General features: G+C 43.8%; 1 protein-coding gene across 1 annotated transcript; it reads right to left on the reverse strand.

The window, feature by feature from the left end:
- Window positions 1-628: 628 nt before the first annotated feature.
- LOC119735172 lies at window positions 629-12216 on the reverse strand. Its single transcript, XM_038208878.1, has 11 exons — window positions 12190-12216; window positions 11211-11237; window positions 10208-10286; window positions 5238-5890; window positions 4662-4805; window positions 4115-4315; window positions 3923-3970; window positions 3204-3558; window positions 2815-2939; window positions 2146-2401; window positions 629-789 (listed from the first exon to the last, which is right to left on the reverse strand). The coding sequence occupies exons 1-11, from the start codon at window positions 12214-12216 to the stop codon at window positions 677-679; spliced, it is 2028 nt and encodes a 675-aa protein (XP_038064806.1). The 3' UTR covers window positions 629-676.
- Window positions 12217-13824: the final 1608 nt, after the last annotated feature.

The raw sequence follows: 13824 nt of genomic DNA on the forward strand, positions 1-13824 counted from the left end.
ATTGATTTTTGTGACTCGAGTCGAGTTGGGTCACTTTAAAGAAGTGACTCGAGTCGAGTCGAGTCATTAGGTACAAAGGTCGAGTCGAGTCGAGTCGAATCAAATATTTAGCTCAAGTCAATTCGAGTCACGAATATTTGAACACTATATACCAAAATTTATAAAAGGAAGGCCATAAGTTTAGCTAGTGTTCGAATCCGAGAGCTTTATAAGAAATCGCCTAAAGCCAATGATGAAACAGCGAATTAGAAAATGTGTTTAAAAATTTGCTTCCTGGATAGTATTTTGGGCGTTCTAAAACCATAAGACGGGAGTCTGTGACACGTTGTATAATTATACATGACTGTTCTTTTCAAAGCAAAGTGAGCATAAATTTTGTACCGTAAGTCATTGCAAATACTTTTCGCAAAATGCTTTTATTTTTGGGACTCGAGTCTTATTAGCCTTGGCTCGAGCCGAGTCTTTTGATGAGGGACTTGAGTCGAGTCGAGTCATTTGCTCGCAGTGACTTGAGTCGAATCGAGTCATTTACCCTTAGGGACTCGAGTCGAGTCGAGCCACCAAAAATTGTGACTCGAGTCCGTCTCGAGTCGAGTCATTGACTCGAGTCATTACAACTCTGAAAAAAACCCACATTTTTAGCATCACCAAGTTATTTCATTGTGCCTACTACCTCCTACTGTAAATTAATGCTGAGTCTTGATATGCTGCGTCCTGATATACTGCATCCTGATATGCTGCGTCCTGATATACTACTAACACGTCTTCTCCTTATTCCTGACGTCATCTCTGTCAATGAAATCAATACAAACTGAAGTCAATTTAGATTAAGTGTCATTGAGTGAATATTACTTGCTCTCTAAAATGCACTTTTGTTGAATAATCAGGCAAAGAAAAAAAGCCAATAGATCTGAAGCGCAATGCATTTTATAGAGGGCGCACTTTAATTATTTACTGGTAGTGTATATAAGCGGCCGCGCGCTCAGCCTCGCTCTCTTTCTGTTGTGGCTGTAAACCGAGCGCGGTCTCGTTATGAGGGAGCCTCAAACTTTGCTTGAGTGTAATTGATAAATGATTCCTGCATCATAATCCAGATAATTAGGTAATCTCTGAGGTTATAAGGGAAGTGATTTAGTATAAGATCACGTAGGCGAGGCACCTAGGTAGGCCGAAATGGGAATGAGGAATAAATCCCCAAGGCTAAGGGAAGGCGCAAACCAGTGTCCAGTGTCCCATTCCTTCCTCGAGATATCCCTCGTCCGTCAGCCCAGTGAGTGGAGTGAGTGCGTGATAGGGTGTTGTTTTTGGTAGTCTGCTGCGGGACTGGCGGTAAATCTCCGCCGAAACGGGTCTGCGTACCCGACCGTAGAGGCTAGGACGTTCGCCGCTACTCGCCTGGGCAGTCGTCCGAGGCAGTACCGATACAGTATTATGTGTTATGGCCGATAGTATTATATGTCATGGTCTAGCGGTTGAGATAACCGGGCTCATGCTCTGGTGATTCAGAGGCAACAGTGGCGTGGGTTCGAGCCCGCCGGGTGGAAATTTGTGCCCTTTAGCAAGGCACTTTACCATTATTGCTTCGTCCCGGATGGGACGTATAGCCGTAGGTCCCGTGTGTTGTGTAATGCAATGCACGTAAAAGAACCCAGTAACACTTTTCACTAAGAGAAGGGGTTTGCTTCGGTGTTTTTGGTCTCCTGTTTAAACTCCCAAGTGGAGTATTTAGGAGAAGAACCAACCAAGAATCAAGTACTGAAATGTTTGCAGAGTGTTGTGACAGAGTTTTAAAAAAAAGACAGAGAGGGAAACAAGAGCTGCTTAGGATGAAGTGCCGAAAGAACTAAAAATGTTGAAACTGAGGAAAAGCTAACTAGCAGATTAGACGACACAGAAGCCCCGGTTGCATTGTTGAAGATGATGAACAATCCTGCTTGTCTCTGGATGACACAAATAATAAACATGAATAAAATTCAGGCTGAGCCCTTCACGATTAGAAGCTGGCTTCGTCTGAAGACGACATCAAGACTGGGACTTGAGAAGTTGACCATAATGCTGGAAAGCAATGGTATGGTTGCAATCTATGAGAACCATTAATATAAGGTCAAAGCAAGAACCAGCAAGCATAATAACTGGGAGTCTCACCTCGGAACTGCTGTGCCAGATCAAATCGTTTGGCCTTCCCCAAGGCGTCGGCTAAGATGCTTTCATCCAACCTCCCCCCTCGCTGCCTCCACTCCACAAGCATTGTAAAGATCTGATTAACCACGCAATTTCGCTTGTCTTCTTTAATCCTGAACAGGTTCTCACTAGTGCAGCCTAACTCTGTAGCCAGTGTCTCCCATTCCGGTCCCAATTTCTCGGCAAGCCGACGGAGGCGCTTCTGGTCATCTACTTCAGTCTGACACAAATGATTTATGTTTTAATTAGGTTTTGCATAAATGCGTCAAAAGCAAACCAAGTCACGAACGAATTATTTCTCGATTCTGAATATTTTTTCAAGATTTAAGAGGCCCGACTACAAACAAAAAGGAAATTCATTCACAGCTTTGCACGCCTGGATGAACCACTAAAGTGAATTGCACTGTGATGTACAAAATGTCATTGCAATTGTGATGCTATAGTATTTGGTCAGAAGTATCATTGCTCCCTAAAATCACAAAATGTAAATTTCAGTTTGTTAACAACTTCTTTCTGCCAAAAGAATACTTTCTTCAAAGAGAATGGCTTTTACCAGTTGTTGTGATTTGGAAACTTTGAGGATACGATCACATCTACCTTTTCATTTTTACTTGAGCCATAAAAAAAACTTACACTAATTTGACACGGTATCGATCCGCTGACGTCACTGTTTGAACCAGGTGCAGATCGCAAAGGTATTTCAGAGACGCGTTGGACACTTCCGCTTGCTTCGGTTATTACTCCGGTTTTTTCCATGCCTGAAACAGTTAACAGAGGGATATTTACAGGAGAGCATCAATTTGGCTGAATCCCTACAGATGCTGAAGGAGGAGTTGAGGTTTCTCTTGAATGACGGTAGACTGAATGAATGGATACAAACTATTGACACAATATTTCTCAAGGCTCATATTAATGCTTGCTTTTGGAAGACTTCCAGTGGCAGAAATTTGAGAGGACTTTTTTTGCCTTCCTCCCTTGTTTTGGCAAATCGTGTTAATGAACTCAACATTTGCCAGTCGTACCTGATGGTTGACCCTCTTCCCACGCACGGCGGACTTCATTCCTTACAATATCCACTATTTCACTCGCAAACTTCTCAATCAGATGCTGAACAGCTGGCTTGTCTGAAGTATTATCCGCTCGACAGCCTGCAAAGTAGACTTTGATCGTCTCCTTTGATGGACTTTCTTGACGAGCGATGTCGTTTGACCGAAGACCTTCCCCAAGTAGGTCCCGGGCAAGTTCCGTCCAGTTGTGGCTGTTTATCTCGGTATCTAAGTGTTGGCAAAGTTTCTGAACCAATGCCTCTGAGAAGCCTCCGTAGTCGCCGTCCATTAGTCCGTGCACCCTCCTTGTAATTGCCGTTCTCACCTTTTCCTTGAGAAGGACGGACAAAAACATTCTTAAGGTTCGAATAACAGTCAAGATTTTTTTATACAAGATAATTTCGTTAGTTAATGTTGTATACCTCACAACAGCATTATATGGTTTGTCGGGGCTTGTTTCTCTATACAAAAGTTAATTTTCTGTTACAATTACCTTGCAAATCGAGCAAAGTTCTACAGACGTAACTAACAGAAAAGGAATATCAAAAAGGGCGATTACTTTTAAGCCCCTATACGTCTTGTACCAAATGTAAAATATGAGATATTTTGTTCGCAAATATTAATATTTCCCAGGATACGTTGACCAGCTCAGCCGGACTTAATTATGATTTTAAACAAACATTTATATTTCTTACTTCTGTGCAGGTTTTACTAGCTTCCTTGTGAGACGTTGCAATTTTCCCCTGCAAAATAATTTTCGAAAAAAAGGGGGAAACCTCTTTTAAAGTTTGATTTTTCACACCAAAACGTATCCAAACTGCTGTGATATTATCGAATGTGATATAATAGATTAAGACTGTAGTCGTTGTGTAATTTTTGTCACTCACTTGCTTTGGTCGGATCGACAATCGAATTCTATCTTCAGTCGAAGTTGTGTCGGATTCCGAGATACACTGGTATATGACTCCGTCAGCCCCAGGAAGCAGCTGCATTAGGTCACTCTCTGCACGAGGCAGTTGTCTTCTCATGTCAAAGGTCACAGAGTTCTTTGGGAACCGCCAAACTCTGGACTTGCTTATCTCTTGTTTCTAACAATGGGAAGAAAAAGACAATGAAGTCTCAATCTCTATCTTGGTTTCTTACAGCGTGGTTTCACATTAATGATCATGGAGTGCATACTATTATCGTTCACGGATGTGAAAGCGTTCCTGATGCTATGATGTTGAAAAGTATCGAAAAAGCTGTATGTTTGGATGTCAAAAGTGTTTCTATACTCGAATGATTCACAAGCTTTAAAACAAAATGGTTGGGCCTCATTACTCTTGCCCCAATGCCTGTATGACAGCTTTGATTTCTTGCGTGCAAACATCTGCTTGAAAGAGGAATGGCAAAACATCACTCCCTTCATCCGATTCATCTTTAAGAGAGCAATACCTGTGATGTATTCTCCTCCAATTCCCAGCCTGTCTTGAGGTTCTCAAGCGCAACGATCACACCTCCGTGACTGTGATGGACTAACATGTCTCTGTAAACATCCAACGGCTTGGATTCAAGTTCCTTCTCCATATCCAAAACTTTCTGAAAAGGGATAGTAGCAAACGACACGCAGCAGTTGTAAACGCAGAGAGTCATTTGGGAGTGACAGGATCAACGTAATCTACCAAATACGGTTTCTACCTACTTTGATATGACTTGTTTATGGCTGCATCTGATCGAGAATTTTGTTCTTTAAAAACGACACAAAAATGCCCTAAAAGTTCTTTTTCCGAAAGACATTTATTTAAGTGAAATTTCAGAGAATAACAGTCAAACACAGAAAATATAAATTGAAAAAGTAGTAATTTATAACAATAGCGAGTATTTCTTCACTGAGAAACAGCGGTTTTAGATTAAACACGGATGGTATAGAACCGCCGGTGTTAAACTTTAACAGCAGTGTTCCTATATCAGAAACTATCGGCGTTACCTGTACAGGTTTAGGTGTGTGGAGATAATATATTGTCATATTACCTGCTTAGCAACCGGGTCATCGTCCCAAGCGTGGATTCGCACGGCATACGAAGTATCAGATTCGGTACATGACCCTCCGAACGCGCCAACGTGCACCATTTTACTGCTGGTAGAGGACGGCTCGCCCACTAGAGCTGCTCCGGTAAAATGCTTCATCAGGAGAACGACCTTCTTGTTTTCAGTTGACACCACGATGCCATCTTCCTCGCCGTCGAGCGGATGCCAGGCCTTGTACGCCGCATCTTCGTCGCTGCAGATCTTGGTGTAAAGCATCCAACTGGAGTTCTCGCTAGCGTGATGCGGGAACTGCAGCACCACGCTGTCTAAAAACTTCAGACCTGGCGGGCCGCACTGGATCACGGGTGAGAGAGCAACCTGCGGAGGATGGATCCCGTCCACAGGTGGCGCATTGGGGTTGACATAGATGTACACCTGCTGTAGTGATTTTTTGGGAAGTGCGCCACGAGGGATGTACATGTGGACATTGTACTTGCCCAAGGACAGGCTTCCACCATCATGGTCGAAGTAACCGATTGCAATATACGGCAACTGAAAGGTGTTATCCATCAGTGTGTCTTCGCTGCATTCTTTGGCGAAGTTGTCGTGTTCGTCAAGGATCCTTTTTAGGAGTGTTGGCGGAGCGGAAGAGCTGCCTGTAAAAACAAAATCAGGATGAAAGTTTCACTTTAAAAAGTTGGTTAAACTCATTGCAAACCAACACGAAACTTGGAATGGGTGATTAATTGGGCTTTATTCATAAGTTTAATAGCATAAATTTTTGCTGCCAACGTCGTGTAAGATCCGAGAGCCTAAACTTAGATATTGAGAGAGAGAATCACAAACTGTTTTGTGGCTGTCATGACTTCTGACTGAGGGGTGACCTTTTGCCTTTATTGTAGATCAGTATGGAGCGCCTTAGGTGACAAACTTGGATGAATACTACATCCCTTTCCTCCTTGAATAAAAGTTGTGCTCGTGTAAAAATGGAATTTGGCGAATTTAAAGATGATGATTGAATAAAACAATGTCCAAATAAATTCTGAAATGTTTGAGTGTCGTTATTTTGACGTCTGTAGAGTATGCCTTATTTTCAGAATTAATGTTAACCAGATTACACTTTTAGCAGCCATTTTTAACTTAAGTTAACAACAATAAACAAAAACAAAATATGAGTATACATTTTCTCCGGTTTGGTACAAAACATGCAGGTGTCTATCTACAATCTTTAAGTGGCAAAGTCCTTGAGGTGTTCAGGTGGACGGCAGTTTTGTGGGGATTCCTGCGTGGTGCTGGTGCATGGATGGGGGTATGTGTGGTGGTGACCATGTCGTCGATGTCAGAATCTTCCTGCTGGGGTGGTGCTCTGTTTTGGATGCGTTTGTATCTCGAAATGTTGCGTGTGACTGTGTGAGAGCCGTGCTGAGCTGTCACCATCGATCCCTTCTTAGCAGTGACTGTGTAGGGGTGTCTGTGGGATTGTACGGCTTTGGCCTGGGACTTATGTGGGGTTTCATGGAGACGGGTGCGGAGTGGCCTGCCAAAGAGGAGTGTAGCAGGTGCAACTCCTGTTGTAGCATGGGGTGTTGCGCGGAGATGTTCTCCTGTTGGGAGATCACAAAAATCGATGCTGACTTCCAGCCATGGGCTGTCTGGGAGTGAAGACATGTTAAGCGGAGTCCTGGTGTCGTCAGGCGTAGTCAGCTGGCATGTAAGGCAGTCGCGAATTGTTTTTCGACGAGGGTGTCCATGCTGGGAAACCATACTTTTTCGCGAAGTAACTGTTTAGTCCTTGTCATGCTTTGGTGTCCCTCATGGGCAATGTCGACGATGCGTTGTGCGAGTGCCTGTGGAATCACGATGCGGTCTCCACGGAGCAGCAGATCGCGATCGGTTGTGGCTGTGAGTTCACCGCGTACCTTGTGTAGGCTCTTAAGTGTGGCAAGAGTCTGTTGGTTGTGGGGGTTCTTCAGGAGCGTGTCACAGATATGAGTGGTGAGCGCATCAATGGCTGACTGACGAACTGGGTCTTCGCGAGTGGCGGTGCGGATTGTGTTAAAAGTGACAGACTTGGGTACAGCGTTTGCGGATATGAAGCTGACGTGTTCTTCCGCAAGGCGTTGTTCTCTGCTGGTGGTTTGCGGATGTTCGTGGGGGTGTCGCGACATGTAGTCGGCAGGGTTCAACTTTCCCTGCTAATACTTGACGGTGAAGTTGTACTCTTGCAACTTTAGCAACCAGCGTTCAATGCGGGTCGGTGCGTTACTGTGCGGGTTGTTGAACATTGGGACCAACGGTTTGTGATCCGTGATGACGACGAAGTTGCTGCCATAGAGATACAGGTGGAAGTGAAATATCGCCCATGTGATAGCTAGGGCCTCACGTTCCGTTTGGGAATATCTCTGTTCGACTGGTGTCAGTGATCTGCTCGTGAGAGCAACGATCAACAGTTCGTCCTTGTCATTGCGTTGGGCGAGGATATCAGCTAGGCCAACTGGGCTGGCATCAACTACGAGTTCAGTTTTTTTGCTAGGATCGTAGTATGCCATTGTACAGCAATGTGCGACTCGTTCGTGGATTTGGCAGAGTGCTTGCTGATGTTCGGGTCCCCATTGCCAGGGTGTGTCTTTCTTTGTCAACTCGCGCAAGGGTGCGGAAACCGTGGCAAGGTCAGGTATGAACCGGCTACAGTACGTGACCATTCCAAGGAAGCTGCGTACTTCGCTTGCGTTGGTAGGGTCAGACACATTTTGGATTGCATCTACTTTCCTCTTGTCGGGGGAGATGCCGGTGGAGCTGAATACATGTCCGAAGTATTCAACGCGTGATTTGCCGAAGCGACACTTGTCCTTGTTCAGAGTCAGGTTACATTCGCGAAGGCGTTGCAGACTGGCTGCGAGGCGTGCGTCGTGTTCCTGTTGTGTGCAGCCAAACACTAAGATGTCATCGCTGATGCCGAGTGTGACTGCGAGGCCGCGGAGCGCAGAGGAGATGGCGTTCTGGAAAACTTCGGCTGCAGAGCAAACACCGAAGTTTAAACGCTTGTAACGGAATAGGCCTTTGTGTGTTGAAAACACAGTCAGATGGCGAGACTCGGGGGCTAGCTCTACTTGATGGTAACCCGCGTTTAGGTCAAGTTTACCGAAGACGGTGGATCCGTTGACCTGGGCAAGGATGTCGTCGATGGTCGGTGTAATGTGACGCTCGCGCTTGATGGCGGTGTTAACATTTCGCATATCCACACACGTAGAGTAGATGACGTAGAGAGCGGACGCTGTTTGGAAGCTGATCAGTGTGTCCCCAGTTGTTTTGATGACAAAGAACGTGGAGTGCATGTGCGAGGTTTTGTAGGCAACGGTGGTGTTGAATGTGCCCACAATCTCTAGGGGTGTTGTACTGCCATACGCGAACACTTTTGCTGCTGCGTCCTTACACAGTGGTGGGTTGGAGGACAGTTTGTTGTACACGGCCAGGCACATCACGTTAACCGAGGCTCCTGTGTCAATGATGGCTGGCAATTGCGTTGTTTGGTCGACAGTTATGGTCACAACTGGGTGTTTGGAGTTCGGTGTTGATGATAAACCGAACACATAGTCATCATCAGAGCTGCTTGAGCTGACAGTGTGGTCAACGGCGTGCACTTTTGCTTTGTTGTGCTGTGGCTTGTGTGACATTCCACGACTGAGACAATGTTTGGCGAAGTGATTGAGTTTGCCACACGAGTGGCACGTCACACCTTTGGCTGGGCATTGTTGCTTGTGAGGAAATGTACTTCCGCAGTTCCGACAGGGTACAGAGTGTCTGGGTTTTGGGGCATGTGGAGCCTTGCTCGACTCGCGATTTCGCGTGTGGGACTTCGTAGTAGTCGCGCGGTTGGTTGTGTCGCGGCTTGGTTGTGTGTGTTGTTCCAAGCCCTTGGCTTGCACCTCAGACAGTTCGTAAGTTCTAGCAGTCGTTAGAAGCTTTACGAGGGTTAGCTCAGATTCACGGAGGGCATAGCGTCTCAACTTTGACGATTTACAGCCATGGATAATCTGAGATTTCACTTCGGTGTCCTTGTCGTGGAACTCACAGGTTTTGGCTAGCTGTTGGAGGCGGTTTGCATAGTCTGCGACAGTTTCATTGTCCAACTGTTTGGCCTCACGAAAGACAAATCGCTCATATTAGATGTTCTTGCGAGGCTCAAAGTACTTGGTGATTGCATCTTTGAATGCAACAAACAGATTCTCCAGCCTGTTGACATATTTCCGCCACCGTACGCCGGCAGAGGAAGGCTCTACAAGAGGTTAGAAGGCTGGAAAGGACGGCAGGTTTGTAGCGGACATTTTGATTGCAAAGGTTCGGCGATGATGCGTACGGTAAACAATGTCCGGCAGCGAGTACTACACGTACACGATGCGTTGTGTGTATAGCCAATGCCACGGTACATGTACACGTGCGGTATGTGTACACGAAAACGTTTCACTAACTCTGATTTTCCACGCGGAAATGCACAGTCTTGTTCTCGAAATCGGCGGTCAAAACCAACTTTACGGTGTTGCTGGGTTCCTCGGCGTTGCTGAAGATCCCGTGCTCGTCGCCAATTGTAAGGTTGGCGACGAGCCTAAACTTAGATATTGAGAGAGAGAATCACACACTGTTTTGTGGCTGTCATGACTTCCGACTGAGGGGTGACCTTTTGCCTTTATTGTTGATCAGTATGGAGCGCCTTAGGTGACAAACTTGGATTAATGAATACTACACGTTGCACCAAGTAGTTTGAGCGAGGTAGCTAGGGGGGGGGGAGGGAAACATCCTTAAATCGTCGCCCGCCCCCAGGTCGCACCACATGAAATTATGCAATCGGAGAAAGTCATGTAGCCATTATTAGTGGAATTAACAAAACGTGACAAGTGGCAAGTGCTAATATCTTAGTTTTAAACAGTAATTGAGCTTTGGTCACTATTATCCCAATATGGTTTATTTCTACCCACCTTGGCAATTACTTGCTCCGCCAGGAGCGGGCTGTAACACTGGTGATATCTCCACTGGAGGAATTTTACAGCTGGCTTCCTGAAGTAGTTGTACAGACAAAAAATGAGTAGGCCTATACGTTTGCTGGTGTTGTATTCGAGAATCCAAAATTATATGATTAATTAACAAAGAAGGTATGCATCAGCAAATGTAGGCCTGAATTAAATCGGCAACTTCTGTACAGCAGTATAGTAAAGCACATTCTCAATGAAAAGCGTTAGAAAAAGTGGATACTCTGGAACTAGTGTTTTGAAATATGTAAACTTTCAGCTAAAAAAGCTATTTCAGTTCGGCACAAAAGAAATAGAAAAACCAAAAAATTGTCTGCATTTCAGCATCGATTTGCTGATGACTCTTCCCCCGCAAAAGTTCTTGGACCTGCCCCTGTACACTTCTTAATTAATTACTCAAATAACTGACAATTGTTTGGGGCCGTAACCCCTATGATCTGCCATTGCCGCTTCATAGTGGAACATTGTCATTAATGCATCGTTTCAAAGGACTGAGTTATGGGAAATATTTGCCATGCATAAACAACCCACATTCACTGACCCGTAAAAAGTACTAACCGTGTCATTCCAAAAAAGAGGAAGACTCTGATGCCCTCAGGGATCATATAGACCTAACGCTATGAGAAAATATCCGCCAATTGTGGCGAAAACGTGAACCAAAATTGCGAACACCAAAGATACAAAATATAGCGAACTTATACACTTACCATTTTTGATGACATAATCTTTTGAAAAGTACCATGCAATGAAATAAAACAAAATTTAAATAACATTAATTGAAACGGCATTGTGATACAATCATGTGTCGAATAAAACAACTATGCTGGGAACAAGTAGCATGGTTTTACTTTGAACGGAATAGAAATGGAATTTTGACTCAACTAGTTAGCTTCCTGAGCCACTTCGTGTGACGAGAAAACAACTTTAGAATTAATGCGAATTGCAGACTTACCCGGATAGGCGAAATCGACTCATTAATCTGTATGGAATGAGAATAGATGAGAGAATGACATTCATTGAATCAACATACCAAATCAATCGCGTTCCAAAATACAGCAACATCGAGAAGGAAACATGTCATGGGATTAAATAATTGTTTGATCCGTAGACTTTTATTGGAACGGAATTCTAACTAAATCAGACGTTGCGTGGAATTTGGCTTGTAGTAACGTAACTATAAGGGGTAGGAAATTATATGCAAGAACATAGTCTAAGATAAAGGACTTCAATTATGCACTTACATAACGTATCATACATAACGTATCATGGCCCATGATGACATTATCGTGACGTTTCGCCAACTTTTGTCGTCGGTAACCATTCCCTGTCTGTGTATTACCAAGTCTCCACCCAAAGGACTAATAGTTAATACATACATCGGGTGCTGACGTCATCATGACGTCACACACTTTTAAAATTGTGTGCATACATTTATAACCTTACAAACCTAAAACGAAATGAACTTTGAATTGAGCATGTTGGGGATGAGACATAAAAACTATTGTGATAAACTTAAACGCTTAAAAAAATATATGAAATTACATGGTAATGACATTATGAAGTCACTTCACTTTGTTTGTATAACACATTCCAGTTTAATCAAATCAGAGCTACAGTTCTGTAGATATGGGAAATTAAAGTGGCGACCAACGGTAACTAACGGAGATCTCTGGTCGACCAATCAGCCATGCTTCTGCCTCCTAGGCGACCCTTGAGTCACAAGGGAGGCAAAAGCATCGCCCAGATTGACGGTAAAATATGCAACAGAACAGATCTATTACGTGGCGACCATCGGTTGACCATTATGCATCCATTCTGCAACCACGGCAATGCTTGTGCCTCCCGTCTGCCTCATATTTTGAGCCACCTTTGAGCAACCAACCTCCTCGGTGACCTTTGTGCGACTGTTTTGAACATGTTCAAAAATTTACGGCGACCATGGCGTCCATGGCGTCCATGACGATGTCTGAACATCCTGTGTACCACCTTTGAACGACCTATAGGCAACCATTCGACCTCCGACAGTGACCTGGAAAGTTTTATGGTCGCGCAAGGGAGGCCCAAATATCGCAGCTCTTTGTAAAGGGGATCAAACTGTTTCATATATCAGGACCAATTTGCAGCCCTAGCATATAATTCAACACTAGGATTTATAGCAAGCCAACATTTCCAGGTATACAGAAGCTTCCCAAATTACTGCTGCGTGGTGTTAGAATATACTTATCCGCCAAATACTTTTCAAACGTCACATTGAATAGATAAGCAAACGTCAGTACACAAAAGGATATAAAAAGGAAATGAGATATACACTTACAATTTCTAATTCAATGGCCGCCTGTATGAATTAAAACAAAAGAGAGAATGACTTGTTAGACGATATTCTCCAAGTAAAATGAGTAAACAGAAACATCGAGACAATCTCGCCCATTTTGAAGCTATGGCATGAGCTTCTACATGTCACTTGGTGGTCAGTCGGACGGTCGGTCTGTCTGTCAATCTATCTGTTCTCACCACACCCTACTTGTCGGGTGATGTTCCTTTCAGGACACATCACCCCACTATTTTAACAATAGAAAAACATCACCCCAGAAGAGAATCATTAGAAAAAGGGACAATGGGAACACAATGCTATCACCCCACAATTCGGTTTGGCCGGAGTGTCTGTGTGTCCCCAAAAACTTAAGCATTTTTACCAAAGATCAATAGAATGCCATGCATTTGTCAGTAAATGCACTTTTGACGAAGGTTTTCGGAAACGGGCTTTGTCTCGATCGATGCGCATGCATATGTATGTCCCCGGAAATGTTACCAAAAACGAGCCCCCTAAATTTCCCATAAAATATAACTCCAGCAAACTTCAATTTAATGTATCTACTAACAAAGTAAGCAAAAAAAAAAAAATGAAACACTTCACAAACTATTTTGTTTGAAAGAATTCGTAAACTTGTTTGTGAGAACTTTATAAAAGAAGGCAGCATAATGGGCAGTAGGCCTAATGCTACAGTCACGTGCTATTATTATAAGTTATATGACTGACATACAGATCCAAGTCATTTGATTGGTGGAACTCACATCACGTGACATTCGTTATTGCTCCCATTCACGCTGCGGCTCAAAAAGTATTATCCGCCCATGGGGAATGGAAAATACTTTCCAACAGTTAGGATCATGACTTGTAATTTGTGTGCAAAGGCATGCTGGTGTGCGCGTTCGACGTTTCGCGTAGCGCGTATTGTTCCAAAGAGCCAACGCTATACAGCGTTGGGTTCAAACATTTTCGTGAAGGGGTGGTTTGGAAGAAAGAAATACATTTTCCTCCAATTTTGTGTTGAAAAAAAGTTCGAATATATCATATGACAAGGATCTTTTATGTTAGTTATATAAAGCAAATATTGAGTGGCTTTCAATTGCGAAATGGGAGGAATATTATCGCTTGGTCAAATCTGGACTTTTTTAGTTCACTCGGCTTCGCCTCGTGAAATGAAAAAGTCCAGATTTTACCTTATAATAACATTCCTACCATTCTTCGATGAGCCACTCAATATTTGTATAATGTAGCACGGCTT

Source organism: Patiria miniata, unplaced genomic scaffold (assembly GCF_015706575.1).
Source record: "Patiria miniata isolate m_02_andy unplaced genomic scaffold, ASM1570657v1 HiC_scaffold_29, whole genome shotgun sequence".
Classification (NCBI taxonomy): domain Eukaryota; kingdom Metazoa; phylum Echinodermata; class Asteroidea; order Valvatida; family Asterinidae; genus Patiria; species Patiria miniata.

Bases quoted from the DNA above. Each gene is read 5' to 3' on its own strand.
- LOC119735172 (XM_038208878.1), bottom strand. From the start codon at position 12,216: ATGGACGCCATGGACGCCATGGTCGCC. The intron at 4,316-4,661 runs GTATTGCTCTCT...TCCCATTGTTAG, and splicing joins TGGAGGAGAATACATCACAG to AAACAAGAGATAAGCAAGTC. The intron at 3,559-3,922 runs GTAAGAAATATA...GTCCTTCTCAAG, and splicing joins CTAGTAAAACCTGCACAGAA to GAAAAGGTGAGAACGGCAAT.